At 41.8% G+C, this 26908-nt stretch overlaps 1 protein-coding gene across 3 annotated transcripts; it reads right to left on the bottom strand.

Annotated features, from left to right (window-relative positions):
- Positions 1 to 459: 459 nt before the first annotated feature.
- ccdc9 (coiled-coil domain containing 9) lies at positions 460 to 25041 on the bottom strand. Of its 3 annotated transcripts, XM_087851225.1 has the most exons (15): positions 24932 to 25041; positions 24272 to 24324; positions 23462 to 23566; positions 22302 to 22436; positions 19055 to 19438; positions 18228 to 18311; positions 17652 to 17816; positions 17376 to 17557; positions 16465 to 16523; positions 12946 to 13066; positions 12491 to 12650; positions 11724 to 12243; positions 10416 to 10589; positions 8246 to 8416; positions 460 to 1077 (listed from the first exon to the last, which is right to left on the bottom strand). In XM_087851225.1, the coding sequence occupies exons 2-15, from the start codon at positions 24272 to 24274 to the stop codon at positions 1073 to 1075; spliced, it is 2268 nt and encodes a 755-aa protein (XP_087707351.1). In that variant the 5' UTR covers positions 24275 to 24324; positions 24932 to 25041; the 3' UTR covers positions 460 to 1072. The 3 variants fall into 3 exon arrangements, with proteins under 3 accessions (XP_087707351.1, XP_087707350.1, XP_087707349.1); XM_087851224.1 differs by lacking the exon at positions 460 to 1077 and having other exon boundaries at positions 6204 to 8416; positions 11724 to 12238; positions 12489 to 12650; XM_087851223.1 differs by lacking the exon at positions 460 to 1077 and having other exon boundaries at positions 6204 to 8416.
- Between the last annotated feature and the right edge of the window lie 1867 nt (positions 25042 to 26908).

The raw sequence follows: 26908 nt of genomic DNA, 5'->3' as shown, positions 1-26908 counted from the left end.
ATAACTCATTACATGATATTGTTACGTTCGATATTGTTCGACACAAAATGAGCCGATGAACAGCAGAGTTTGAATCTGAGCTGAATTAGAATCACATGATCAATTAAAATTTGATTAAATCTGCGTCATCTGTGGCGCCACCTTTAAAAATGAAGCGGTGAAACTACAGCGTGACGTGATCGGAAAGAAGCGAGCTTAGCAAACAGCTTAAAGCTCAGCAGTAACTGGGTGTGGCAGCTGTAATCCTGCCTTTTTAATTTCAACAGCATCAAGAAAATAAAATTGAGGAAAGATTTGTTTTTCATTGATTAATGTGCTTGAGATCCTCTTACAGGATATCAGTTCAAGCGTGGTCAATATCTGTGTCAATCACCATTTTCTTGTTTCCTGTAACTATCTCAGAACAGGACGGCAATCGCCTCATTTTGCAGACAATCGGCTAATAGGATGAATCCAATCAATCAATCACTGGGGAAGTTGGAAGTTAATGATTGTCTTTTTCCCGTGGAGAAATTCTGGTTCCTGGTCCTGAAAGCAGAGACCACGACGACCTTATACAAGCTGTATAAGGTCGACGTCGATGGGGATGAGAGCCTGCTGGACAAAAAGGATGCAGTGAAGTAATCCAGGCAGTGAAGTAATCCACGTTACTGTCTGTAACTTCAGCAGAATCTCTGAGGCAGAAACGACCTCTGTGAGGCTCTCAGGGCAGTGTTAGAATGACTTTTCCACACGAACACAGATGTTCTCTCGGAGCGGAGACAACGAGTCTGTAGAGAGAAGTCGCCATTTTTAAACCAAGACACTGATGGACATTTTACTTTTGATGTCTCAGTACTACAGCGAGAGAGGTGAAGCAAAGGGAGGGGGTGTTTGATCACAGCTCAGAGCGCTAAGAAGAGGTTGGTCCGTGGAGGCAATGCACACTTCCTCCTCCTCCACCTCCTCATCATGGATGAAGTCATTTTTTTCCTGCTTTTTAAAACAAATATAGATATGCAGTGGTCACGGATGAGTAGTGTGATGCATCCAACTCCTCCTCCATCCATCCATCCTCAGACGTGCTGCAGCTTCAGTCTGTTGATACAAACAAAAGGAGGATGTTTAAAAGTGTGTGGCCTAGAGAATGTGCCTTTCACCCAACGCACTTCAGACGACCATGAAGGCTGAACATTTGCAGCCATCACCGAGCGCATTCGGCCACTCTGCGGCTCAATGAGAGAAATGATCACATGCGCAGAAGCTGGTGATCAATATGAACTCTCGCAGCTGCAGAAAGCCTCACAGAGCAGATCAGAACGCATCCTGATCAGAGTCACAAACAGCAGTTGTATTTCACGTCCCCGGCGTGGCACTTTCCCACTGAGATGGAAAGATAAGGGAAGGGGTTAAAGTAGGCTGGAAAGATCCGGAACGGCGTCCCGGCGCTTTCAGTTAATGAGTAATTAAATCTGAGAGGCAGTTTAATACATTTTAATATCGAGCGAGTTCATTTTTCATGTTGCTTCCAGCTGATGCCATGGAGCAACGACCACTCGGGAAATGATGTCACCGCACAGACACACAGTCGGTAAAACCTCTTTTTCCTCCTCGTTTCTCATTCCTGTCATGAGTTCATGCTCCTCTTCTTCTTTCAGGGTCACCACGCTCTCTACCATCCTCCTCTGTCACACCAACCCTCTGCATGACCTCCTTCGCTACAGCCATTATTCTTCTCTCTCTTCCTCCAGCCTGGCAGCTCCCTTCCCTCCTCTGCACATATCCAAAGCATCTCCACCCACTCCACCTGGCCAGCACTCTCCTGTGATGTGGATGATTGACCACAGGTATTGAAACTAACCTAACTTCACTACGTGTTCTCCTCGTTGCACCTGCCTCACTGTCATCTGCACACATTTATTCTGTCCTGCCTCTGACTTTTATTCCTCTTCTCTCCTGTGCACACCGCCACCTGCTCCCTACTGTCATAAAGTCATCTGCAAACATCACACTCTGCAGAGACTCCCACCTGGCCTAAACTGTCAGCCTGTCCATTGGCATTGCAAACAAAGAGGGGCTCAGAGAGAATGATTGCCCACCTGTCACTCCCACCACTGTCCTGCACCACCCTCCCATGCTGCAGATGTCAATAAAGTTGTGGTCACAATGGGAAAATGGAAACTAGCTTTAAACATATCAACAAATATCACATAACACAAATTTTGAACCACACAAAAGCCCCTTTTCCATTAGTACCTACTCATCACGACTCGCCATGGTTCACGGTTTTCAGGGTTTTCCATTAGGTCATAGTACCCGGTACAATTTAGTACCTACTCCCGGGTTCCAAACAATCCGAGCAAGTGCTAAAATGTGACGTCATCAGACTGCATGCCGCTGATTGTCTGGTCAGCAGCGTCACTCGATGAGTCATGAAAGCGTCTCGTTCACGAAAATCAAAACCGCCATTTTTAAAACCGGGCAACGAGGGAAACGGCTACAAAAAAACAACGCCATGGTCCCCGAGTCAAACGAAAAGCCAGACTGAGCAGCAGGTATATACCTGGACTACTGCAATTCATTATTATCAGGATGTCCAAAAACTCACTGAAAAGCCTTCAGTTAATCCAAAATGCTGCAGCAAGAGTACTGACAGGGACTAGAAAGAGAGAGCATATTTCTCCTGTTTTGGCTTCCCTTCATTGGCTTCCTGTTAAATCCAGAATTGAATTCAAAATCCTGCTCCTCACATACAAGGTCTTAAATAATCAGGCCCCATCTTATCTTAATGACCTTGTAGTACCATATCACCCTATTAGAACACTTCGCTCTCGCTCTGCAGGCCTACTTGTTGTTCCTAGAGTATTTAAAAGTAGAATGGGAGGCAGAGCCTTCAGTTTTCAGGCCCCTCTTCTGTGGAACCAGCTTCCAGTTTGGATTCGGGAGACAGACACTATCTCTACTTTTAAGATTAGGCTTAAAACTTTCTGCTAAAGCATATAGTTAGGGCTGGACCAGGTGACCCTGAATCCTCCCTTAGTTATGCTGCAATAGACGTAGGCTGCCGGGGGATTCCCATGATGCATTGAGTTTTTCCTTTCCAGTCACCTTTCTCACTCACTATGTGTTAACAGACCTCTCTGCATTGAATCATATCTGTTATTAACCTCTGTCTCTCTTCCACAGCATGTCTTTATCCTGTCTTCCTTCTCTCACCCCAACCGGTCGCAGCAGATGGCCGCCCCTCCCTGAGCCTGGTTCTGCCAGAGGTTTCTTCCTGTTAAAAGGGAGTTTTTCCTTCCCACTGTCGCCAAAGTGCTTGCTCATAGGGGGTCATATGATTGTTGGGTTTTTCTCTGTATCTATGAAGCGCCTTGAGGCGACTTTTGTTGTGATTTGGCGCTATATAAATAAAACTGAATTGAATTGAATTGAATATACTTGCCTGGACGTCCACTGTTGCTGTAGCATTCGTGTCACATATTAATTACATTGTGGGACGCTTTGACGCGCTGCTATGACAATGGCCAAGCATATTAGGAGGTACTCAATTGCAATGGAAAACCAGTCGATCCCAGTCGAGTCGATCCGAGTTGGTACTAATGTAAAGGCAGCTAAAGTATCTGCAAGCTAAAGAGCCGATATTTAGTTTTGCTATAGTTTCATGAGCAGCGAGGTTTGAAGGCTGCAGGTGGAACTTCTGATATATCTTTTCATTCCCTAACGAGGTTTTATTAAACTTTAAATATTACAATTTTAATTTAATAAAACATTAAACTGACCTACTGCGTCACCTTGTGGTGCACGATGGCACTGCACAAAAACAGCTCGACTTCAGTAGATATCTCTTCAACACAATACACACAGATGTTTCTAGAAAGTCAGAGCAGTCGTTTCTTCACATTCGGTTCAGAACTTTAAAACCTCCTGACATTGGACTGTTTTAACTTTTAATAACATTAATAGATAAAAAGGTTTTAAAGGATTGAGAATTTTAGAAGACGGGAGGTTTCACTCGGCCATGTGACTCTTTCCAACAATCCATAAACATTAGCAAGAGAGCAAAACAGCCTCTTAATGTTGTGTCCGTGACTTGTTCTGCAAACACTGCTATAACAATATCTTTGTGTTTTAATGTTGGCGTTTGCCAATACTTGAGTGATTCACGCAATTCAGCCTCTCCACACTGGAGCCTCAGAAACATCACACGATTTAATTCAATCAGACTTCAAACGGACTCCACTGTTTCAGCCCATCATCTGTCCAGCAGGCTGCAGCTCATTTCCTCTGAAAAGCCTTTAAAAGCTTAATTGTGCCTCTAATTTCCCCAGTTTCCTGATCTCCACCCTAACGCCAACACACACACACACACACGCTACCACTGACACATAAAGCCCACATGAGCTCATCTGACTTGTGCCGTTTATCACGAATGAGTCATCAGAGGTGTAAATGCAGCTACTGTGGATTTTTATATCAGAACAAAAGGAAAGCAGCGATCCTTTAAAACTGCTGTTCTCAGTCCAAATGGTAAAAATTTAACTGGAGTCTGTTTTTAAACGGCCCAGATCTAATTGGATAAAGAAAACACACAAGCAGCTGTTATCAACTAATATTCTGTGTTAATCATTTTGATTTAATTTTAAAAGAATCGAGGAATTCAAATTCAAATGTCAAAATTGTTGCAAATGTCAAAAACGTAGGTTTATTCGTATTAAATGACAAAGAAAAGCAACAAATCTTCACTAAAATAAAAAAAAGAAAATTATAAAAATAAAAGACTAAAGGTCAAAATTTGCTCCAGCAAAAGTTCAGTTCACCTTTGTTTTTGTTTTTTAAATGGCCGCTGTTTTTATCATCCTTTGCGGCAACAACCTAACTTATACATTAAGAGTAGATCAATTAAATGTTGTTGAATATGTGTGTTATTATTATTATTATTATTATTATTATTATTATTTTTATTATTATTATTTTAAAGCCTTGGCATCTTGGTTCCATCAAGTGGAACTATTCTTATTTGCAGCTCATGTTTATTTCTGGACTTTAATAAAAAAAGCTTAGTATGACTCACACTTTAATTTTACCTGTTTAGCTTCTACCACCTTTAAAGAAATTTTCTTCTGATTGGCCGCCCTGCATAAGAAAAATGGGTGGAGCTTCTGTGACTAGCATGATCATATACTTTCTACGGTGTCACATGACACCTAAAAAAGCAACTCAATTTTTGCAACATTTTTACCATTTTTAAGATTAACGGATCGTATCAAGATTTATGCGACAGGAAAAGCATAACAGGCCTCCTTCAGTTTGAACCATTTTATTCGGTTCTCCTCTGGTTTTACTTTATGAGATTAATCAATTAACTGCCCACAGATCGCCTTTCTAGCTTTTATCATGCCATCTGAACTTAAGCCCAACTCACGCTGACTTCAAACTCTGTTTCCATATTATGACAGTTCCAGAGAAAAGGAAATATTTATTATTTAAAGCTTTGCCATTTGCCAAAGTGATAACACCCCGGTCACATGATAAATGGGTACAGGGAGAGTGCTAATGACTGGACTTCCTCCAGCCTGTGGTTTATCCACTTAGCTCACTTTTAAACCACAGCGTGCAGAAAAACAGACGAACGGACGGAAATGTGAAAAACATTGATTCAGACCACGATGAGTGACTCCTCTTCCCAGCGGTGCATGACTCACGGCACCATGAAGTGGTAATATTATGGGCTATCACCTATATAAGGGCTGGTTGGCCTTATAGTTCAGTGCTCCCATCAACCCCAGCGGTAATGAGGGGTGTCACAACGAATGAAGGAAAGGAGCATAAAGGAGCAGAGTGTTGTTCAGAGACAGACAAAAGAAAAGTTTAAACCAGTTGTTCTCTTTTTTCTTCAACGTCCAACACCAGAACAAAAAGAGATCCACGATTCAGTTTTAGTAAATTAAAAGGTCGGCCTCACAGTCTGAGAACTGCTGGTTTAAACAGAGATGAGCAACATGAACAGAAACCAGTTGTGAAGCAGGCACTCAGCTACATTCATGGCAAAAAGGAACCATCAGAGCTCGAAGCCACATTTGCACCCCAGAGTCACACCGACTCTCCAGTTTCCAATCTGTGTTGGGCAGATTAGACTTGCTAAGCATGTGGTAATTAGGATATAATCTGAGAACCCAGATAGTCTGATGATCGGGCCTCTGGAGTTAGTGGCCAATTTTCAGTGCAGCCGGCTGATATCTGGGGAAAGATTTCCATTTCTGTCCTCGGGGCAGGTTTATGGATGCAGATTAATAAAAAGAAAAACTAATAACAACAGCTTTTTAATCAGGTTTTATTAGCATCAGAAAATAGCTGATTGGATCCCAGACTGGGAGTATTTACTCCGTGCCATCTCAAACATGACCCATCAGCAGAATACTTGAGTTTGTCCCATGTATGTTCATGGAGATTAATTAGGACCAAACACAAATTATAAGTAAGGCTGAGGGGAACTTTGTCGTATGGAGGCACGGATTGTGTAATTCTGGGCTAATGCAGATGTTTTAAAAAGTAAATGAATACATATGTGGCTGTTTATTCATTTCAAAATTAAAACGCCTCCAGGGACTTTCATTTCAGAGCAATATCTAACCTAACTTTAACTCCAGTGGTCACTTGGACTTAAAAAAATAAAAATAAAACACATGTATAGAATCACCTGACCAATCAGATGAAAACTGGTTAAAACGTTCGATGACTTTGCCCTAAAATAAGATTTAAAGAAACTTTTTACCCCACTTTTCCCCTCTTACATCATCATCTTTGCCTTTGCTGACATCTCAGATTTAAGTATCATGTCTGTGGTTTCCACGAGTTTTGAAGCAAATATCAAGATTTCAGAATCGTTTACAAATGCAAATACATAAAAATATATCTCAACGTTTGCCTGCACGTGACCAAAGGCTGCAAAATATTATTGTCCAACATACTGCAAATGGATTGCATACGGAAACAAGAAAGGTACAACACTCTTGCCCCTATTTACAGAGATTAAACAGACCCTTGGAGATCGCTTAAGAAACAAATGTGTAGCTGCAGACAAATGAGCATCAGCACAGCGCCTACAGTACTGCAAGAATCAAGATAAAGCCCTGACCTGATGGTGTATGACAGGTGGAAGCTATTTAACTAATTCATTAAACGTGGATCTTTCTCAGAGGCACCACATAAAAAGTCAAAGCAGGCACGATTTAGCTGCATGTTTGCACATAATTCATCTAATAATCTAATAATTATCACAATATTTTAGTCTAAAGTAAAACCGCGGAGCAAACCTGATCAGGCGAAGCTATTACACTAAAAACTACCCAAAGAAGACCCTCAAAGAGTTTAATGGAGCTCATTTGGCTCTGCTCACATACAAGATGTCCTCCATGTTGGCTGAGACACCAACTTCTTAGCTTGTGTACCATCTATAGTCCAGATTTGTTCACAGCGTTCACCAACAACTCAGCGCCTGAGGCTTGAATTATTCAGATTTCCCTCCTGAGATTGTTGATGGGTTGAGCAGCACGTTAACGGATACTTATGAGTTTGAATGTTTTGAATTAGATTGCTTATAAAATGTGTTTTTAACTGAAATGATCTGGTTCCACAGATGCCATGAGTGTAACTGCAAAACAGGCAAGACAGCAAATGCACTCTGATCATCTCATCACATGATTAACAGCTCACATCAATACAAAAAAATAAGAGGAGGAGACAGTAAAAGGTTTGGTAATGCAGGCAGTGCATCAAGCAGCAGCAATTTCATTACAGCCATAAAAACAAGGAAAACAAAAGGTTTTACATGCTGGAGAAGAACAGGAAGAGGAGGAGGAACAGCACACGGGGAGTGCATCCAACAAAGGAGGTGGAGTTAAAAGTTTCAGTCCATCAGAGGAGGAGCAGGAAGACAGCCGGGAGGAGTTTTAAAACAGGAAGTGGGTCCTGATCGGTTGAAGGAGGCGGTAGCACTGCAGGTCAGATTTTTTAAAAAGCAGCGTCTAAAGCTATCTTTGGGTTTGTCAGGCCACCAAACAGCTCCCGTCATGATTTATTTATAAGGGAATGAAGACAAAAAGAGTGAGAGAGCCACACCATGAGGGAAACGAAAACCAGCACAATCACAAAAAAAGCACAAAAAAAAAAAAAAAGAAGCAGGAGCACAGCGTGAGGAGGCGTTAGAGGTGCGCAGGGGATTTACAGTAAGCCACCGTCTCAAAGTCAGTGATAAGGACCGCACCTGAGGACGGCTGCTCTGAGGACGGCTGCTCTGATGACGGCTGCGTTTCTGCTGTCGGAGCGGCGTCGCTCTCGGCAGGCGGCGCGTCATCTTCTTTTTCTACTGAAGATTCAGGCGAGCTTGCTTCAGCTTCCAGGACGGAGGGGGCGGGCGGGGACTCGGGTTTGTCTGCTGTCGGAGAGAAAAAGGCAACAAGGCTCGATTCAGAATGAAATAAAAGCTTATGCTCAAAGGCAATCTGGAGGGAAATAAAGATGTTCAGCAACACCGTGTCCTTCAGCGTGGTGCTACGTTCTCCTCCGCTCCTTTGATGTGTGCACGGTTTCCTGTTTCCTATACTTTCATTACATCCACAACATTAATTCCTCCATTTTATTGTCACAAGGAAGATAAAATAACTGCAGCTATGATGAAGTAAAAATCCTGCCCTGTAGTGCTCTCGACTCAGCCTTTAAATCCTTACAGCGGAGTCTCATCAATTAGCGATAAATAAACTGCAGGACCCAGCTTGCATCCAATCAGCTGTTGTTGGGTGAGAAGCCAAAAATTCTGCAGGTTTTGGAGGCGTTACTTGAATCGAGATTAACATCAGTTAAAATTTAGCTCAAAATGAGCTGAACTGCAAAGCGGCGCTGGGTTAGTTCAAGCGGGAGATTAGAAGCACCTGGATTAATCCAGCTGCATCAGGAGGATTAGAGCGGCTGCTGGTTTGCTGATCCTCACTATACCACAGGACTGTCAGCGTGTAATGTTTCTACTCTCTAAAGAAAGTACTTTTTAGTTAAATATAATAGAAACTAAGCTTTAGAGAAAACATGTAAAAATGACTGAAATTATATGTTGTATTAACTAAATAAAATAAACCAATACACCCAGCATGTGAAGGATATTTTTTGATATTTATTAAGACTGAAGTATTAATAATTGACTTCGTCTTTCCAGTTGCTCTGTATTATCCTAGAAACTCATAAAAAATAAACCTCAAAAACATTTTGAAACAACGAAATCTGAATTTAAATGAGAAAATCCACAAAGCGAAATACTAATGAAAGATTAATGAAAAAACAAACCATAATAAATGTTCTAATGTTCTGGTTCTTCATTTAGGATCAATTAAAGCAGCAGAAATAACCAGTGATTTTAATTTGTGCACGTCTTTGTTTTTGTCTCAGTCACACTAGAATAAACATAAGACTGCAACTTTTATGTGCCTGGAAAAAACTGTAGCCTGGTTGATCCACTGATGTTGCATCCTCAACCTCTGGGTGACCAGCTTCAATCAAAAGGTGACTGCAGGGGTCGGCTGGCAGGAGGAACCCGTCTGCAGACAGCTGCAGTCACTCTCATACAGACCGGTGAAGGTTTGCAAACTCCTCTGAATCAGTCTGGGCTCATCTGCAACAGAGGACTCAACTTTCTGCCAGCTGGTTGTTTTCAGGTTATATTGAATATCACAGCAAGTTTCCGGAGTGTTCCTGAGTTTTGCAGCAAAATTAACCAGTTACTTGCTGCATTAATGACAAAAGGACTGCGTGTAATTACAGATTTTACCCAATTTCCTGGCAAGCTGAGCTGAATGATGGCAGACCGCCTTATCATCGTGCTGATGCAACTGACCACGAGCACTCGCAGACCTGGTCGCCATCTTCGAAGCAACGATTTCAAAAGCAACAACATCACAAGCTCGTTGGACACGGCTGACATTTAGCTCATGGTAATGTCCTCAACCACTGTTGGCTTAGTGCGACTGTAGCTTTAAGTAAAAAAAAAAATTATTAGCTGAAAATCTCCAAATACTCTTGTAGCGCCTCAGGGTCAGATGTTCTTTGAGTTTTCTGCACACTGATAAATGTCAATAAGATACAAGCGTCACAAACGTGGCTGCAGACAATTTCCACATGTGAGTTTTAAACATTTTCAGGAGAATCAGGTTGGAATATTTTCCATAGCCGTCATTTCTCACATGTGTTTACACCATCGGAAAAGCTCTGTGTAGTTTTGGTGAAGCAGCTGCGTGGACAGAACATGTAGGACAGCTAACGCCCTAATACAGCGTCCAGATATTACACTCTCACACACGCCTGTTGGGCGAGTCCTAGAAAAGTTCAGGGTGCAGTGGATGAAAACAGCCTGGTGCGTTTTATGTTGAGGGGTTAATTTTTTTTATTACCTTGTGACGGGGCTGGAGGCGTATCCTCGTCCACCTTCACCTCACAGGGGGCGGGGTCAGATGGCAGTGCAGTAGGTGAGTCTTTAGGAGCCGAATCAGGTTCTGACACCATCACCTGGATCTCCTGGATTTCCTGGATTTCAGCTTTTTCCGGAGGAGACGAAACATCAACGGCTGAGCACCGAGGATGCAGAGAAGAGGAGATGAGGGGAGGAAACAAAAAGGAGAGAACAGAGAGGTGTTGGGGCGGAGGTAGAAAAAGAGAAATCAGAAGAGACAAGGTAAGAAAATAAGAGAGAGGTGTGAATATTTTCCCCTCACTGACTGAATCTTTGACAGAAACAAAGGGAAAATCTGAAGGCTGTCCATTTAACAGATTAAAAGCAGAAAGTGACCTTCCTTAATGTTAAAATTATTTCTAACGAGCCGTTTTTTTCCATAAATAACAAAAAGTTACGTAACCATCCCTAAAGGTCTCTGAGAAACGCTGAGCACTACGGGTCACAGGTGCAGCAGCATCCTCCCTGTGCAGGAGGGAGACATGCTGCAGGACTTCCTGCAGGAGAACAGAGAGCTTAAATGGGCACAAAGTGCTATGTTGAGACACTTCTGCAGACTTACTGGGAGAAATGTTCACCAACTTGACACAAAAGTAAAAGTTCAGCCTTCAGAACAACATTAAAGCCCGAAGCAAAGAAATAAAGACAATGTCAATCGCTTCTGCAGCATTTGAAGCTTTACAAGCTCCCAGTTTAAGCTCGCTAAGTTAATATTTGCATTAACTGAAGTGTCTCAACGGCTCTGCTGTGAACACAGTAAAAATGCTTCATTTTCTGCCGCTTATATAGTCGACCAGAGGCTGGAAGAGGGAGACACCGAGGCGTTCCTAAACCAGCCGAGAGATGTGATCTCTCCAGCATGTCCCGGGCCTCCTTCTGGACATGCAAAACGCTCCGTAAGCTTTACATTCAGGATTCTTGGAGTGCTGTTTCTCTCCTCCGCTAAGGGTCTAACACAGCTCTCCATCCTACATTTCAGCTCCTCTGCGATTTCTCATTAACACACGTAAAATTGCATCAATGATTCTTCTCTTTATAGCTCTGCACAAATGCTAACTTTAACAAATAGTTTTCAAAAAAATGTTATTGCATTATTAGCTGATAAATCCACGTTATTTATCAGATTTATTGAGTTTAAGCCACCTGGGGTATTATTTGATGTTAACACTGGTGTAGCACATGTGCAGCAGCTTCAGAAAATTGCTACAATAATTCCCTGTTATGGTCTCAGTGTGGGGTAACTATCTACCTGCGTGCTCCTCGCTCTGTGACTCGGCAGGTTCACTGGAGCTGGCAGCTTGGCTCTTGATCTCTTCCTCCTGCTGCTCCTCCTCCTCCTTCTTCTGTGGGGGGCTGGAATCAACGCTGGAGGGTTTCGGCGGGCTCTCGCCTCCCATGCTGCTCCTGGGTGACATCAACTCCATCTCCTCCCCCCAGTCTGACACAGGCTTGTGGCCGTCCAGCGGGGAGAAGGGGCTGAGGGGTTTGCCTCCCTCGGGGGACTCCTGAGCGGCCGCTGGGGGCGGGATGTGGACCTTTGGCCTGGGAGTCCGCTGATCTTTGGGGCTTCCTGCTGATGTCTGACGAGAACGAGGTTTGGGAGTTTTTGGGGAGGACTCTTTGCTCTTTGCTTGCTTCTCCTTTCCGATGTCCTTCTTCTCGTCGCCTTTGGAGTCTTGCTCCGAGTCGCTCACCACCTCATAATCCCCATCGTCACTGGCATCCTCCCATTCATCATCATCCTCTCCTTCTCCATTCTTCTCCTCCACCTAAGGAAAGATGGAAACAAAGAAACAAACATTTATTTATTTATTTATTTTAAATCCTGCAACAAATGCTTTATTTTGGATGTTTGATTAAAGCGGCAGGAGCATTTAAGGCACCGGCTCTCATGTCTCATTTCAGAAACTAAAAAAAATTTACACCTCACAAAGAGAAAAAGGATCCATTTCTCTGAAGTAAAGCTCAGCATGACAGATACTTTATTATTCATAGAAGTCCAGATGAACCCGTTACCTTCTGTACTGTGGGAGATTTAGATTTCTCTTCTTCCTTATCTTTCTTTTTACTCTTCTCTTCTTTCTTCGTCTTGTCCTCCTTTTCCTTTTCCTTCTCCTCCTTTTCCTTTTCCTCCTTCTCCTCTTCCTTCTCTCCCTCCCAGCGGTTGTCATGCATGCTGTGAAAAGTTTCAAAATAAAAGCTTCAGTGGACATCGCATTAGCGTGAGAAATACACCAAAAACCATCACAATTCTCAACAAGAGCTAAAATGTTTATTAAAAAGGAAAATGAGGAACATTTCTTAAAAAAATATTAATATTCACTGACAGTCTCTAGAAAGTATCAACAGTACAACTAGTTTAAAAGTCATTTTAGTGTTTCAGACTTCACTGCAGAACAGCTTTGTGATGAAGAATTACATTAAAAAGTAAAATAAATGGATCTGTCAGCTGATGGTGAGAAAAGTTTTACCTGTAGCTCTGCTTCTGTCCTCGGCCCCTCCCTCTGCTCCGGTCGCCCCTCGGCCCCTGGGTCCTGCCCTGGGACAGGAAGTCGCCGAATGTCGGCGCTTTCGGAGGTCGCTTACTGTCATCTAAGGAGACATCGATGGTGAGTATGAATCAAACTATGAACTGCTGTGATGTTTAGACTAAAAAAGCAGAAAGCAGGTGATGGATGTTTCATCATCACTGCTCAAAAGTGAGGCACAGGAGTGTTTTTTTAAAGTAAGAAATAAAAATTCAAAATGGAGAGGGGGCACACGTTGTGTCATTAACATGTCTTTATGCCACTGGCTGTCTGTTGGAAAGTATCCAGGCATGTAAAAGTCGATCTTATAATGTTAAAAACATTTCAATAAAAACTGCCTCCACCGATTCTTCTGCCTCCGCTGCGGTCTGCGAGTTAACGTCATAACTTGCGTGACAGCAGCTGTCCCGCTGGGTCAGCTGCAGAGTGCGTCTGAGCTCTGGGACGACGCCAGATGTGTATTATGATTATTATTGATGGCTCTGAGAAAGCCATCAATCATATCAAGAGAGAAAGAAAAGATTTCTAAGATAAAGACGAGAAGAGGCATGAGGAAATACTACGAGTAAAACTGAGAACATCCAAATTTTAAAGCCACCTCGTTTGGACTCCTTTAGAGTTACAACTGGGAATTTGAGTGAAAGAAAAAAGATGTTGTAGAGAAGGTGAAAGAAAGGTGTTGATTAGGTGAGCAGCTAATGGAGACATGAAGGAGGAAAAAAAATCATTTTTCAATCATCTTTCAAAGTCAATTTAAAGGCAAATTTTTAATGTGTTGCATATTAAAAGACAAAGGAAAGAAGAAAAAAAGAAAAAAAGGCTGATTTGGGGGTGGTCATGTGTTCCCTTTTTTTAAGATGTGGCTGATTTTTTTATGGAATGACCTCAATAGAAAAAATAAATGTGGAAATTTGAAAAAAAGAGTCAGAGAGGGAAGAAGAGCAGAGGACATGAGGAGAAGGTCAGAGACCAAAAGCTCAGACGAGGGAGGAGGATAAGAGCTCAACAGGGAGAGAGGAGAGGATGTCATTAAAAGGTCAGAAAGAGACAGATACAAGTACAAATGAAAAGAAGGGATCAGTGAGGAGACAAAGGATGTAGGCGACAAGACTGAAGAGGACTGAAGGATAAATCACAGTGAAGACATGAACGCAGCCAAAGCCAAAGCTCAAAAACTGAGGACCATCCACAAACACTGGTGGACATCCTGAGGTCGCTGTGTGTGCAGGCGGGAGCATCTGAAGCGTTAGAGAAAGATTAGAGCTGCTCACACAAAGGCAAACCTCTCCGAGCTGTCACAACGTCTGTGATTTTAGAGATGAGAGCAGTCAGAATTTACATCAGGGTCTCTGAAGGTTAAACTGAGACACAGATTCAAAGTATTTGGATATTTCCAAAGACTCAAGATTAACCGCCATTTAAAATTAAAAACATAATTTGCTACTGTTGCTTAATTCTCACAGTTATACACAATTTTCCTAATTTCAGTGCTTTGAATGAAGACAGTTTGCCTTTGGTTTGGACTTTCTGGGGCCTGTAACATGAAGCATGTTTACTTCCGGTTTAACTCCAGGTTAAGGAGGTGGGACACGGTAATTACTGCATACTGACCAATCAGTTCTCTGGAAAAATAACATTTAGGGCTGTTCGATATAACGATATATATCGGATGACGATATAAAAACGTCTATCGTTTCATTTTACGCTATCGTTTGTTTCGTGGTGTCGCAAAATAAACTGTTTACGGCAATATTTTTTCATCATTTTGATGGTCACTGTAGTGGCTATATTAATTTCTTAAAGTTCTCTCTTTCTCTTATATTTTATATAACCACACTACAGACGGACAAGCGCCTGTTTTTATGTGTCGCGGTTAGCAACAACGACGGTAACACCTTCGCGTGTCCACTTGTTTATGTTCCACATAAACCTTTCACAATAAAGCTCAAGATCCTGTTGATACTTTTCAAAATAAACTGAATCACGTGAAAGAGCAAATTATCTACGGATGAGAAGTAAAAAAAATAGCCGCCAGGTGCTAAAAAAATAAACCTTAGACTCAAACGTTAGAACAGGCTTTTCCCCGCAGCACGCCGTGTAATAAATACTCAAAGAAAACGGCGCCGTTACAACTTATGTTTAAAAAAATGTATCGTTTCATGCGTCGGTTAAAACACTCGACTCCAGCTACATGACGCGCAGCTGGAAACGCGTCACGCAAGTCGAGCTGCCCGAGATTCACAGAATTTACAGAAAATGTTACATTTTTGTGATTTATATCGTTATCGGACGATAGAATTCTTATATCGGGATATGAGATTTTGGTCATATCGCACAGCCCTAATAACATTCCCAAAGGGGATCCTGTGCTTTTCCATTTCAGGCAGTATGAGAGACTTTAGTTTAAAATAATAATAATAATAATAATCTTTCCTTGGTGAATCAATAACAGAAAGATCCTTAAGATCCAACTGTATTGCTTCTTAACGTTCATTAAACGATGACACACTACTATAACAGTCCTATAATCTTTAAACAGGGCACCTAAGCCTCGACCTTTCTGCAGGAATGCCTGTATTCAACGACCTGTTCACATAACTGGACCCTGCATACTGCAGCTGTAACTACAGTCGGCTCTTCCCTCGTCTTAAGGAGTGAAACCTGATAAGAAAAAGATGAATGTTACAGGCCCCGGGTCTTAACATGAGCTAAAAAAAAGTGGAATTAAACGCTGGTATCAATAGTGGACTAAGCTGATTGTCATTATAACACCATTAAGGGCTGCGCCATCATGAGGGTGAGTCGGGCATGTGAGTTAGGGGTGAGGCTGGTTTTGGGTGCAGCTGCTTCACACAGACACACTCAGACTCAGGCCCATGCTGTGGTCTAACCTGAGGCCCTGCCCCGAGGCTCTGTACGAGAGTTATGCCCCCGCGCTGCAGAGAGGACACACAAACACGTTACACTACGTCTGCCACACAAACACACACACACCAAAAACATTATCTGTGAAATAAGGTTTTGACATAAACACTCACTGCAACTCTAAACATCGTTTATCTTGCTACTAAGTAAAGACCATTAAAATCTCTGCCTAGTTAAATAAAGTCTTCAGTCCTTTGAAAAATAAAATAAACATGCACCGAGCTTTGGTCGGGTTGGTCAAAGTCAGTTAGCACAATAAAGGAAATCAGGACTCCTCGGAACAGAACGACCGCGGCTTAACTCCAAGCTTAATCTGGACTCCGGGGAAACACGGCGAGCATTTACATAACGAGCTTAATTACTCAGGAGGGCGACTGCGTTGCCTCTACAGAGTGGGGTGTTTGACGTGTGTACATCAACACAGCAGAGTGACATCGTGTCAGACGAGCGAAGGCGTGGCATGGAGGTGGATCGAGGGTCAGCTGCTGTGTTGTGCAACAGCATGCGATGGGTGTGCGTGCGTCTGTGTGTACTTGCCTCTCCTGCCGCCCTCTGATGGGATACCCTCAGTGGCCGCATATGGGTCCTCTTTGAACCTGTGAAAACAGCCACAGGGTTACACACACATCAAACGTTAGCGTCCTCTCTGCCACGTCAGTCTGTCGCCATCTTTATCCCAGCAGATGCCTTCCATCGTGCTTCCTCTTCCTCCCCCTCCATCTTTGTAAAGTCACTAAAGTTCTTTGCACAGCTTTAGTAAACCCAACATAAGCGGCACTATTTCAGACACTACAGACTACTACTACACAACACAGATATTCAATGAGGGTTTCTGAGTCTGGACTTTTGCAGGACCAACCAAGGACAGTCAGACTGGTCCTGAAGCCTCATGAATGCTGTGGCTCACTACACTCTAACCTACTTTGCTGCATTTATTCTCCCTTGAACGGCGCTCCTGCCACTGAGAAGCATCTCCTTTCAATTCCATCTGATAAAGTCCGAGCAGGTTGTCCAGCTGCTCTGCTGTGAAGGGCTGATTGATGGAGTCCTGCTGAGACAATCGTCCCTCGGGCTCAGTCTCTAAACTCTGCAGATGACTTCTGAAGCTCCAAAGTCACTGTCAGGTTTCTGGTCACCTCTCCTTGAGATTGTTAGCATCTTCCACTTCAATACTGTGCCGACTCTCAGACTCTGAACGGTTTTTGATCCATTTCTTTGCCACAGTTTTATCTAAGAGCTCTGCAGAGGCCTTTGATAAGCTCGAGGAGGTGGCTGGGGAGAAGGAGGTCTGAGTTTCTCTGCTTGGGCTCCTGCCCCCTCAATGCTCTATCAAAGTGACTCGATGGATGAACTGATGTGCAGAGGCTGCCTTAAGACTTCCTGGCATCTTTTTGTTCTGCAGTTTGAATTATGGGATCTTAGTTTACGTTTAAAAGAAAGACTCTTACATGTTGTCCGTCTTCTGTGCGTCCCACTCTCGTCTCCACTGGCCTGTGGCGTTACGATGGCGTGCTAATCTCTCCTCATCTATCTGCTCACGCTCCTTCTTCCAGCGCAGGTACTCTGCTCTTTCCCGGCCGGTCATAGACATCGTCATATCCATAGAGCCTTTGGGACCAGGTCTCCGGCTCTGCACAGAAGTCAGAGTAAATAATTCAGCCACAGGAGTTTAAATAAAGACAGAGGTAATGCTCATAAACAGAACCACCCAAAGAAGTACTCACGGTCCACTCTTTTTCCAGCTCAGACCCTGTCTTCACATTGTCAAAGTCCAGTCCCCCCCAGTTTCGGACATGTCTCCGGCTGCCCTCCTTGCGGTCCGTGTCCGGGGCTGGACCTGAACGTCTCGGGTCATCCAGGAAGTTACGGGTCGGTTTGTCTCCATCCTGCTGTGAAATGGAACGACTCTGTTCAGCTCAGGCTAGTTCCTCGCTAAAAAATGATTTTAAAAAAGCAAAACAAACAAAAATACTGCGCAGAAGAACCACACGATTTAAATGTGAGACCAAAGCAGAGACGGTTAGCTTCATAACACTTGATCTTATGGGAAATTTATGTTAATTTAAGAGGATAAATAAACACATCTGGTGTGTGTACAGTCATAACAATCCAACAATTGATGCATCTACACACATCTCTGCTATATTAAGCAAATTAAACTCCAATAAAAATAAGTGGTTATTAAAGTTTTATTATAATGTTGATAGTTTTTGTCTTTCAGAGCTTTGTCTGTAAAATCCATATCCAGAAATCAAACCCGCTACGACACATGGCAGCTGAAGAAACAGTGACTTCCATACCCGCTGTCCTCTCTCATACTCTGCTATCCTCTCCATTTCTTCATTCATCTTCTCAATGTTCTGTCGTCTCTTCTCCTCCCATTCCTGTCAGGAAGTTTGTGACATTTGAGTTATTATTGAACAGGATGTTAGTGTTACAACAGTTTTAACAATACTGGAAAATGACTGCATCGTCCATGTTACAAAGTCCTCCACCAGGAAGTAACTGCAGCAGATTTTTGAGCCAAAATACATTTTTTCTGCAGTATTTTCGCAAAAAATCCCAGTTTTAGTACTTCTGTGTTAAAAAATTAAACTGTCTGGGACCAAAGTTAGAACACGTGCCGTGGCTACAGCAATACTTTTGTAGATGTTACATACACATGTAAATTCTTTGTATCATGTTTTTTCTACACACTGAAATCATCCCAGCTCCTGTTTTAAACAAACTCAACAGTCGGTGCTTAAAGCACAAGAACAGAAGCAGCTTTGAACATTCACCGGTCGTGCACTCGAATTTAAACAAGACACACAACTGGATATGGATTAGCTCGGTTTATAGATCATTTATAGATTATAGATCTTTCGTTTATTATTTCCCTTTAATATGAATTTTTTAATATATGACAACAAATGTGACATATTCTTAAACCTCTGAATGGACTTTAACAGTTAATAAATTAAGCTAAGCCCCATGAGACTTCATTGATACATGACTTCAGGTAATCGCACTACCATGTATACCACACAGTCACACTCTAAATGCATTATCTTCAGTGTCTCGCATCATGCAGCATGCAGCTGCATCCTGTGTGAAAACCTCCCTCAAACAGTTCATCCTCACCCACCTTGGATTTCCTGTCCATTCCTCCTGGTGTCCCTTCTCCTCCTCCTCCTCCTCCTCCTCCTCCTCCTCCTCTTCCTCCTCCTCTCCTTCCTCCTCTGCGTCCATGGCCTCCTGCCTCACCAGGCTCTCCATCTCTGGGTGTTCTCGGTTCCCGGTCTCTCCTGTCTTGGCGACCTCCGCCCACACCTCCTACTCCTTGTCCTACTTGTCCTCCACCTCCACCACCACCACCACCTCCTCTCTGACCTCCCCGACCCATTCGCCCAGACCCGGTCCTCCTGGGGGGGCTGCGGCCATCACTCTGCCCTCTGTGGCTGTCGCTCTCCTCTGATGGTTTCCGGCCGCGAGGAGTTGCCGGTCTCCATTCGTTCACAACTCTCTTCTCCTGTAAGCAGCACACACACAGACTTTCACTGTGGACGGAGTGTTTTTAACAGCACCTTAGTTACTATTTCAGTCAGCTGCTGGAGGAGGCTCAACATGACATATGTGGTAGTTTAAAAACACCACCCTTATTTCTGATTCTTTGACTAATCAAAACACCTAACTGTCCATTTTAACCTGTTATAATGTGGATCAATAACAACTTATAGATCATATTAGTTACACCTATAAGTTATATTTGGCTACCAATAAATTATAAGATCTAACTTCCAACAGACAAGTGAGGGAAAAATCTGTTTTGGATACATTTTGGATTTTTGTGGTTCTAGAAGAGTTACAGCGCATGGCAAAAGAAAATAAAGGTTCGGTTGATTTATGGTGTAAATTGAAGTTTTCTATTTAGATTTGTCAAAAAAAAAACTGAGTTAAATGAGTTAAAAAGATACTTATCAGCAGTAGAGCTCATAAGAAGTCAGATAAAGCCGTATTTTATTCACACTTTAAATTACATAGCTTGACAGCAGCTCATTGGAAAAGAAGGAGAATGACATTCATTGCCTTTAATCACCATTATTAATATTATGTAATAATGGTGATTCATAATATAATACATTATATTATTATTATGCAATTACTTTTTTCAGTATTGTCAGGAATGTTAATATTTCAAGACCATTTCAAAAAATTGCAAGCAATAGCATGTCGTAATTTTTAGGATATAAAGGGACTAACAGGGTGACGATTATAACAACACATCATCTTCGAATAACAAATAATGTCTTCAACGCAGGAAATGGAACAGCTCAACTCTTACAGTTACAAATTCAAGTCCGTCTCGTTGATCTAATGAACGTCACATTCATTAAAGACTAATCTGCGCTATGGATTATGCAAAGAGCTACAACATGATGAACTCTGAGAGGCTGAGTTATGAGACAGAAAGAGGCCATAGTCGTTCATCAGGTTTTCAAAGGCCTCTTCAGAAAAGGTCCAACAGACTAATGGGCCCAGATTAACCCTTTAACCAGTCAGACAGGCGCTCGTGTGGAGCAGGCAGCCCCCTGCTGTTCTCCAGACCTTTTTTTTTGTCTTATAACCTTTTCAGTTTGAAATCTAGGTGCCGGCAGTGATCGGTAGTCTTTTCTGAGGCAATCTGGATCTCAGCAGGCGCTCACTCCACTCTTACACCTGTATCCCCCCTGGATCTGCTTACCAGCAGCTTCTTCAGCCCACAGGAGACTAATTAGAAACGTGGCAAACTAAACCGCTAATGGGGGGAGGAGGAGGGGGGGGGGGGGGGGTGAATATGGGATATGGCCCATTGATTTTAACCAATGGGCCATGAATGCAGCTCTAAAAGAATCATGATGTTGTTGTGGTTTGCCATATTGTTCCAGACCTCATGTTTCAGTTACATAAATTACATGCAGGTTTTTCCCTGCAGTTCCTCTACTGACCACTTGAGGCTGCACCCTAAAGTGAGTCCCTGTGTTAAAATGACACCTTTACAGGAAAAGCAAACATGTTTACAGACCGGTATGAAATCTAGTCTCTGGATAGTTCACCCGTCCATGTGTCCATGAGGCCAATTCAATTATTATTACTCTGCTACTAATTATTGGGCATTTTTCTGGTGCATGATCAGCTTGGAAAGCTTTTTTTTGCACTCTTTTTACCCCAAAGGAGGACACCTTTGGCGCAAAAACAAGCAAAAAACAAACAAACAACAAACCCCCAACATCCTGGCAGCCAAAATGCAGGCTTCAGAAAAATCAGAGTCAATGTCGCTATGGCTACATCCATCCATCTTTCTCCTTTTCAGACAAATGTATCCACGGCGTTTGCCCAATTTGTGTTCACAAGGCACGCTTAAATCCTGTTTGTCTGCAGGAGAAAAGGATAGAGCTAACAAACAGATGATCTGCATACCGAGCAGAAAGAGCTGGATAAACCGATTACACAGATAGCTCTCCGGCATGGTCGGGTACTTTAATAAGCTGGCTAAAGTTCATTCTGCACAAACATCTGCAGTTAACAACATTATGTTAGTACAGCAGGTACAATCATCTCAGCTCGGTTTCAAGACAATTTCCCAACATGCTTTTTTAAAATCCCATTTTTGCCCAGCAGAGCTGCATGAATGGATTAACACATTAAAGAGAAAACTCATCTCATGAACTCTCACAGGGTAACTTTGGGTATTTTTAGTGTGTGCTGTGCTCTTATTTTATGCCCGCTGCTTCACTGTTCCCTCCAGCCATCCTAGGCTTAGTACTTCAGGCCTTTGAAAGCAAGGTGCCAGCAGAAGAGTGTTAGAGGAAAATGACCTTTACAGATTTGTAATCAGTAGGAATTCCTGCCACGATTAAAAACAGATAAACGTCTCCCATCACTACTTTGTGTCAAAGAAGTGAAATATATATTTTATAATTTTTAATCCCAGAAAATCCAATAAAAAAGAAAAATAGCTGTGTGTAATGGTGACTGAAGTTCCCACATATGTGGCCCAGTTAGAGTCTGGCACCTGCCCACAACACACTTTCCTTCTGTTCTGACGCCAGATCTGCACCAGTACACTTTGCTTTGATTTTTATCTAGTGCGAGCGGGCGAAAGCAGCTCGCCTCTCTTTGCTGGCTTCCAGTTTACGGATTCATTTTTATTTTCCATTTTATCTGTCTGAAATGCTACACGCACGTATCCTGTTTCAGATGCTTTTATCTCTTACTCGGTTTGACTGTACAGCACTTTGGTCGGTTTGTTGTTGTAGGTTAAAAATGCTTTATAAATGATAGTGATGGAAGAACAACATAATCTGAACCGGCACCACCACACAAAGGATGTTCAGTTCGACTTGATCTCTCACCCCTGTTGCTTTAGAAAGGTCGACTGTGACAGTGAAGTTTTCTTTCTCCATCTTCGGCTCATGGGGGCGGGGCTTACGAGGTGTAGTCACCGCAATGCCCTCCTGCTCTGCTTTCTTCTTATCTTCCTCTATTTCCTGTTAAAAATAAATAAATAGAGGAGCCCAGTGAGACTAATGCTTAATAAACGCACCAAAGACAAACAGGTCTGGGGTGTGTTCTGTGTTCATACGACAAAAGTAAGAAGATTAAGTCAAGTAGCCATCCGTGTGCAGCTGATGGACACTTTTCTCCCACAATGCAATGCGCAAAGGGAATAGGACAGAAAATGAGAAAAGAGCATCTATTTTCCAATTAAAAAGAAAATTATTTTAATCGCTCTGAACTGATGATATTGTGTTTCATCCTTCAGACACTTTTTTTTTTAAATTTCTCAGTCTGTACATGTGAAGCTCAAGAGAAGCTGTGGTTGTATCTTATCTGAGACCTGAAAAGAAAAATATGGTTTTCTAAACGTTTCTCATCATATTTTAGTGGCTACAAATCTAATGAAATAAGATGATGACAACTATTTAACTTATTAAACAGCTCCCAAATCTTTTGATGAGACCATGTTGCTCATTCAGCTTCATGAAGTGAAAAATTCCTTAAAAAATAGAAACAAGTAGCAGTAAATCCTGAAAAATCACCTCAACATCCCAACAAATAAGATCAAAACGCAGTGAGTTCAATTCAACTTGAAAGTGTTGGCTGCTTGCCGTGAATAAATAAATTCAGAAGAGATAAATGGTTTGAAACGATTTTTAAAACAAACAAAAACAGGGCTTTTGGGGGCGCACACAGCATGAGTGGCTCCACTTAATGTTTATAAAGGCCACTTAAGATTTTAAGGTATTTCAAGCTCGAGTTCATTAAAGCAAACTTGTAAAAAAAAAAAAAAAAAAAAAAGTTGTTGAAATATTTTTTAACAACAGTCCTAATTTGTCTTGGCTTTTGGCCACATAATCTTTGACTAATGTGGTAAAACAAGCTGCTTTTATGTAGAAGTGAATCGTTGTGTTTTGAGACATTCTGGGGATGTCATCATTCTTCGGTGATGACAGTTATCAACATCAAGATTCTAGTATTAAAGATACATGTAGTGTGTAAAATCTTTCCATACCTGGTACCTCTTCATCAGAGCTTCATTCTTCTTCCTCAGAGCTTCAATTCGCTTGTCCAGCTCTGCATCCTTCTCCTCCTTTGTCTTGAGATCCACCGTTGAAGACTGAAGCAAAGAGGAGGAAAGCAGAAGTGACAAGACCGGTTTGGCCTGTATTACTTTAATGTGCAGCGCTAAACTAAGCACAATGAAGATACATCAGCTGTCCCAGCTTAATTAAATAATTGTTTTGCTTTTATTAAAGAGGAGAAAGAAATAAGACACCCATATACAAATATTAAATGAGAGAGAAAGAGCGATAGAGATTGCGCTCAAATAATGCAAAACTGAAATCAATGAGAATATAGATGGCAGTAGAAGTAGCAGAACATACTTTTATACACTTGTCTCGTCTTTGTACTTCTGTCTCATGTTACCACTTTATTATTCAACTTTATGTTTTTAATGCTCATGAATGGTTTCTGTCGTAACGATAAACGATAGTTTAAAGGTAAGGGAAACATTTAGTGACTTCTCCGGGAGGCGGGAGCTGCAAATATGAACGCCCTCTGTCCAAGTTTAACTACAGACAGAAGGCAACAACTTTGCGTACTTTTTGGATGAATTTAATTTAAATATAGGATGTTAGGAACCAAGAACAGCCTTAAAAATAACAGCAATTGATATGAGTCTTCAAAATATGAGCCTGAAACCGTTACCAGGATGGCTGCGAGATGATTAGGCTTCCTTCTAGACAGACTTTGGTCCTCCTGAAAGTTTTGGGTAACCTACACAGAAGATCAAGACACTGTCTGCAGTGTTTTTACTCACCATAGCTGCCTTCGGCTCTTCTTCATACACTGGTGGCAGGCTGCTTGTTCCACCTGTAAAGAACATTAAGAGGATGAGGAGCATCCTACCGTTTCTTTACCTCCACTATACAGATACTACACCTTCAGTAAGGTGAGTTTCTTTGCGTTAACCCGTGAGCACAGGAACAAGAAGGATGAATAGAAACCCTAGATTATACAGTAACAAATTGAGCGGTGACTGGGTACCGCCCTCTTTTCCCTTCTGCTGTTTCACCCTTCCTCACTATTGATTACACTATTGAAGGTAATCACAGGTGAGTTTACATCCAGGTGTGTGATGAAACCCATTTCAAAAGCTTCTGTAAAAGTCTCAGAGCTGCAGACAAGACGTATATATGACACCCGAGGAACAGTACCACAGCACACATACCTGAGGCTATTTGAGCACATCCAGCCTCACCTGAGCTGCAATAAAGTACTGCTTTGGTGTTTTTGTCTGTCCCTGGTCTGCTGTTCAGTAATGTAAGCACACTGAGCCATGTCTGAGCTGTCTGAGCCGATACAAAGCCGCGAGGAGCCCACGAGACGTGGAAACAGACCACCGCAAACAGAGACGACGTGCAGAAGAACACCTGGATGAACGTTTACGCGCACTAAAGTTACAGTCCGTTCACGTTACCTGTTTCAGAGGGAACTGTTGCAACGGCTGTAAGGGTCAATGTTTGAACTCGCTGCTGTTCGCCAATTCCTGCGCCTCAATCCGTCCTCATTATTCCACTTCCTGTTAGCAGCGGCTAACTTCCTGCCAAATAAATCCCGCCTCCCGGTTCTTAAAGAGACAGTACACTTTCTGGCGGCTCAAAACGATCCCAGCAGATTTTCGCTGGAAAAGTCTGCCTCTGCACACCACCACAGTGGATTTTAAATCAAACCATCAGGATGTGACTGAAGTACAGACTTCCAGCTTTAGCTTAGCGGGCTTTACAAAAAAAATGTCTGGGAACAAGACATTTTTTTATACAGAGCCCCCAACTTTAGAGGCTTAAAGATAATTGGACAATTGACTGAAAATTAATTTGTGACACCTGTCCATTTATTATTTCATGAGAAATTAAGCACACCTAATATTCTGAAGTTCAGCTTGTATTTTATGGCTTTCGCTGCATTTTTAAATGTGAGAGAAGAAGCGATGGCAGTGTAAGTGAGGAAGGCTACCATTAAGCTAAAAAAACAAACAAACAACAACAACAACAACAACAATAACATAAATAAAAACCCTCAGCATAGAGAGAGAGAGCAAAAACTGTAGGAGTGGCCAAATCAGCAATCAGACATTTATAAAAATGAATAAAAGGTCTAAAAGACTACAGAAGACTGAAAAAGTGCATGATCACAGATTTATTTTCATGATTAAGGAAAACAATTTGACAACATCTAACCAAGCTGAGAACACTCTCAGGGAGGCAGATGGGAAGACAAAAGTATGGAGAAGGAGAGAAACATGGTCCGAAGCAGGCCACATTATCTCTCAAACATGGAGCCAATCGAACAGCATGGGGGACATTATTGAGCTTCCGAAAATGAAGAATTATATTTAAAAATGACTGTAAGTCCCACATAATCCACTGTGGTGGCTGTCTTCAGAACCAAAAGTACAATACTTATGTTGTATTGGTTCAGAACGAACAATTAGATCCATAATCTAATTGTTCGTTCTGAACCAGACATATCAGGAATCTGCAACCTTTAGTATCTATTATATTATAGACAATGAATAAATAAATAAATCAAAGATTTTTGAGCCATATATTAAAGTGAATTGTCTGTTAAGCACAACTATCAATCTTACTAATATGTGTAAATAATTACTCATTATAATTACTCATCACATATGATTACTGTGTGCAATAATGAATCAATCTTCTGTTATATCAAACCTGACTCGACCATCAGTTTAGTTTTTCCAATAATAATCTTAAAATATATTCTCTGTTGTTGATCCATACTCTAAAGTACAATATATATATATATATATATGTAATTCCTTCTTAAATTGTGGCAAATGTAATTCATAAACCGGCCATGAGATGGCACCAGAAGCCAGCCAGCTAACATGACCTGATAAACCAGCGGTGAGCTGACCTGAACACACAAAAATTTGTCATTAAACCTTGAACCTGAGGAGATCCATGAAAAATAACCGCGAACAAAGTGCACTGCCTACTTCAAGCATAAAGGTGACTGCTCTTTCCTCACAGCTGTACAGAAAAGATTACACATTTACTCTTTTTCTACTTACTAATTATTTTTCACAGATTCAGATTTCTCTTAAATATAATTAGATGAAATAGATAAGATCGACTTTATTTTTCCGCGTTACAGAAAAATCAGATAGCTATATCAAACAAAACTACTGTTTTGAAAATGAAAAATAAAGTAAAAGAAATGAGCTAAAAGAAATACAATAAACACATTTTAGATGCAGTTTTAAATATAAAAACACAAGTGTATGGTCACTCTAATCATCTCAAAATATCACTTAGAGAGTAGAATTACATCACGTGAAACAAATAGGATACAAGATTTATATTTTACACTTTTATTTTTAAACATCTGGTAAATGTTTCAACCCAGTGTCACACATTCACAACAGTTA

The sequence above is a fragment of the Neolamprologus brichardi genome, chromosome 14 (assembly GCF_056152115.1).
Source record: "Neolamprologus brichardi isolate AB-2024 chromosome 14, ASM5615211v1, whole genome shotgun sequence".
Classification (NCBI taxonomy): Eukaryota; Metazoa; Chordata; class Actinopteri; order Cichliformes; family Cichlidae; genus Neolamprologus; species Neolamprologus brichardi.
The sequence above is the reverse complement of the archived record's forward strand: the minus strand, read 5'-3'. Positions and strand labels throughout refer to the sequence as shown.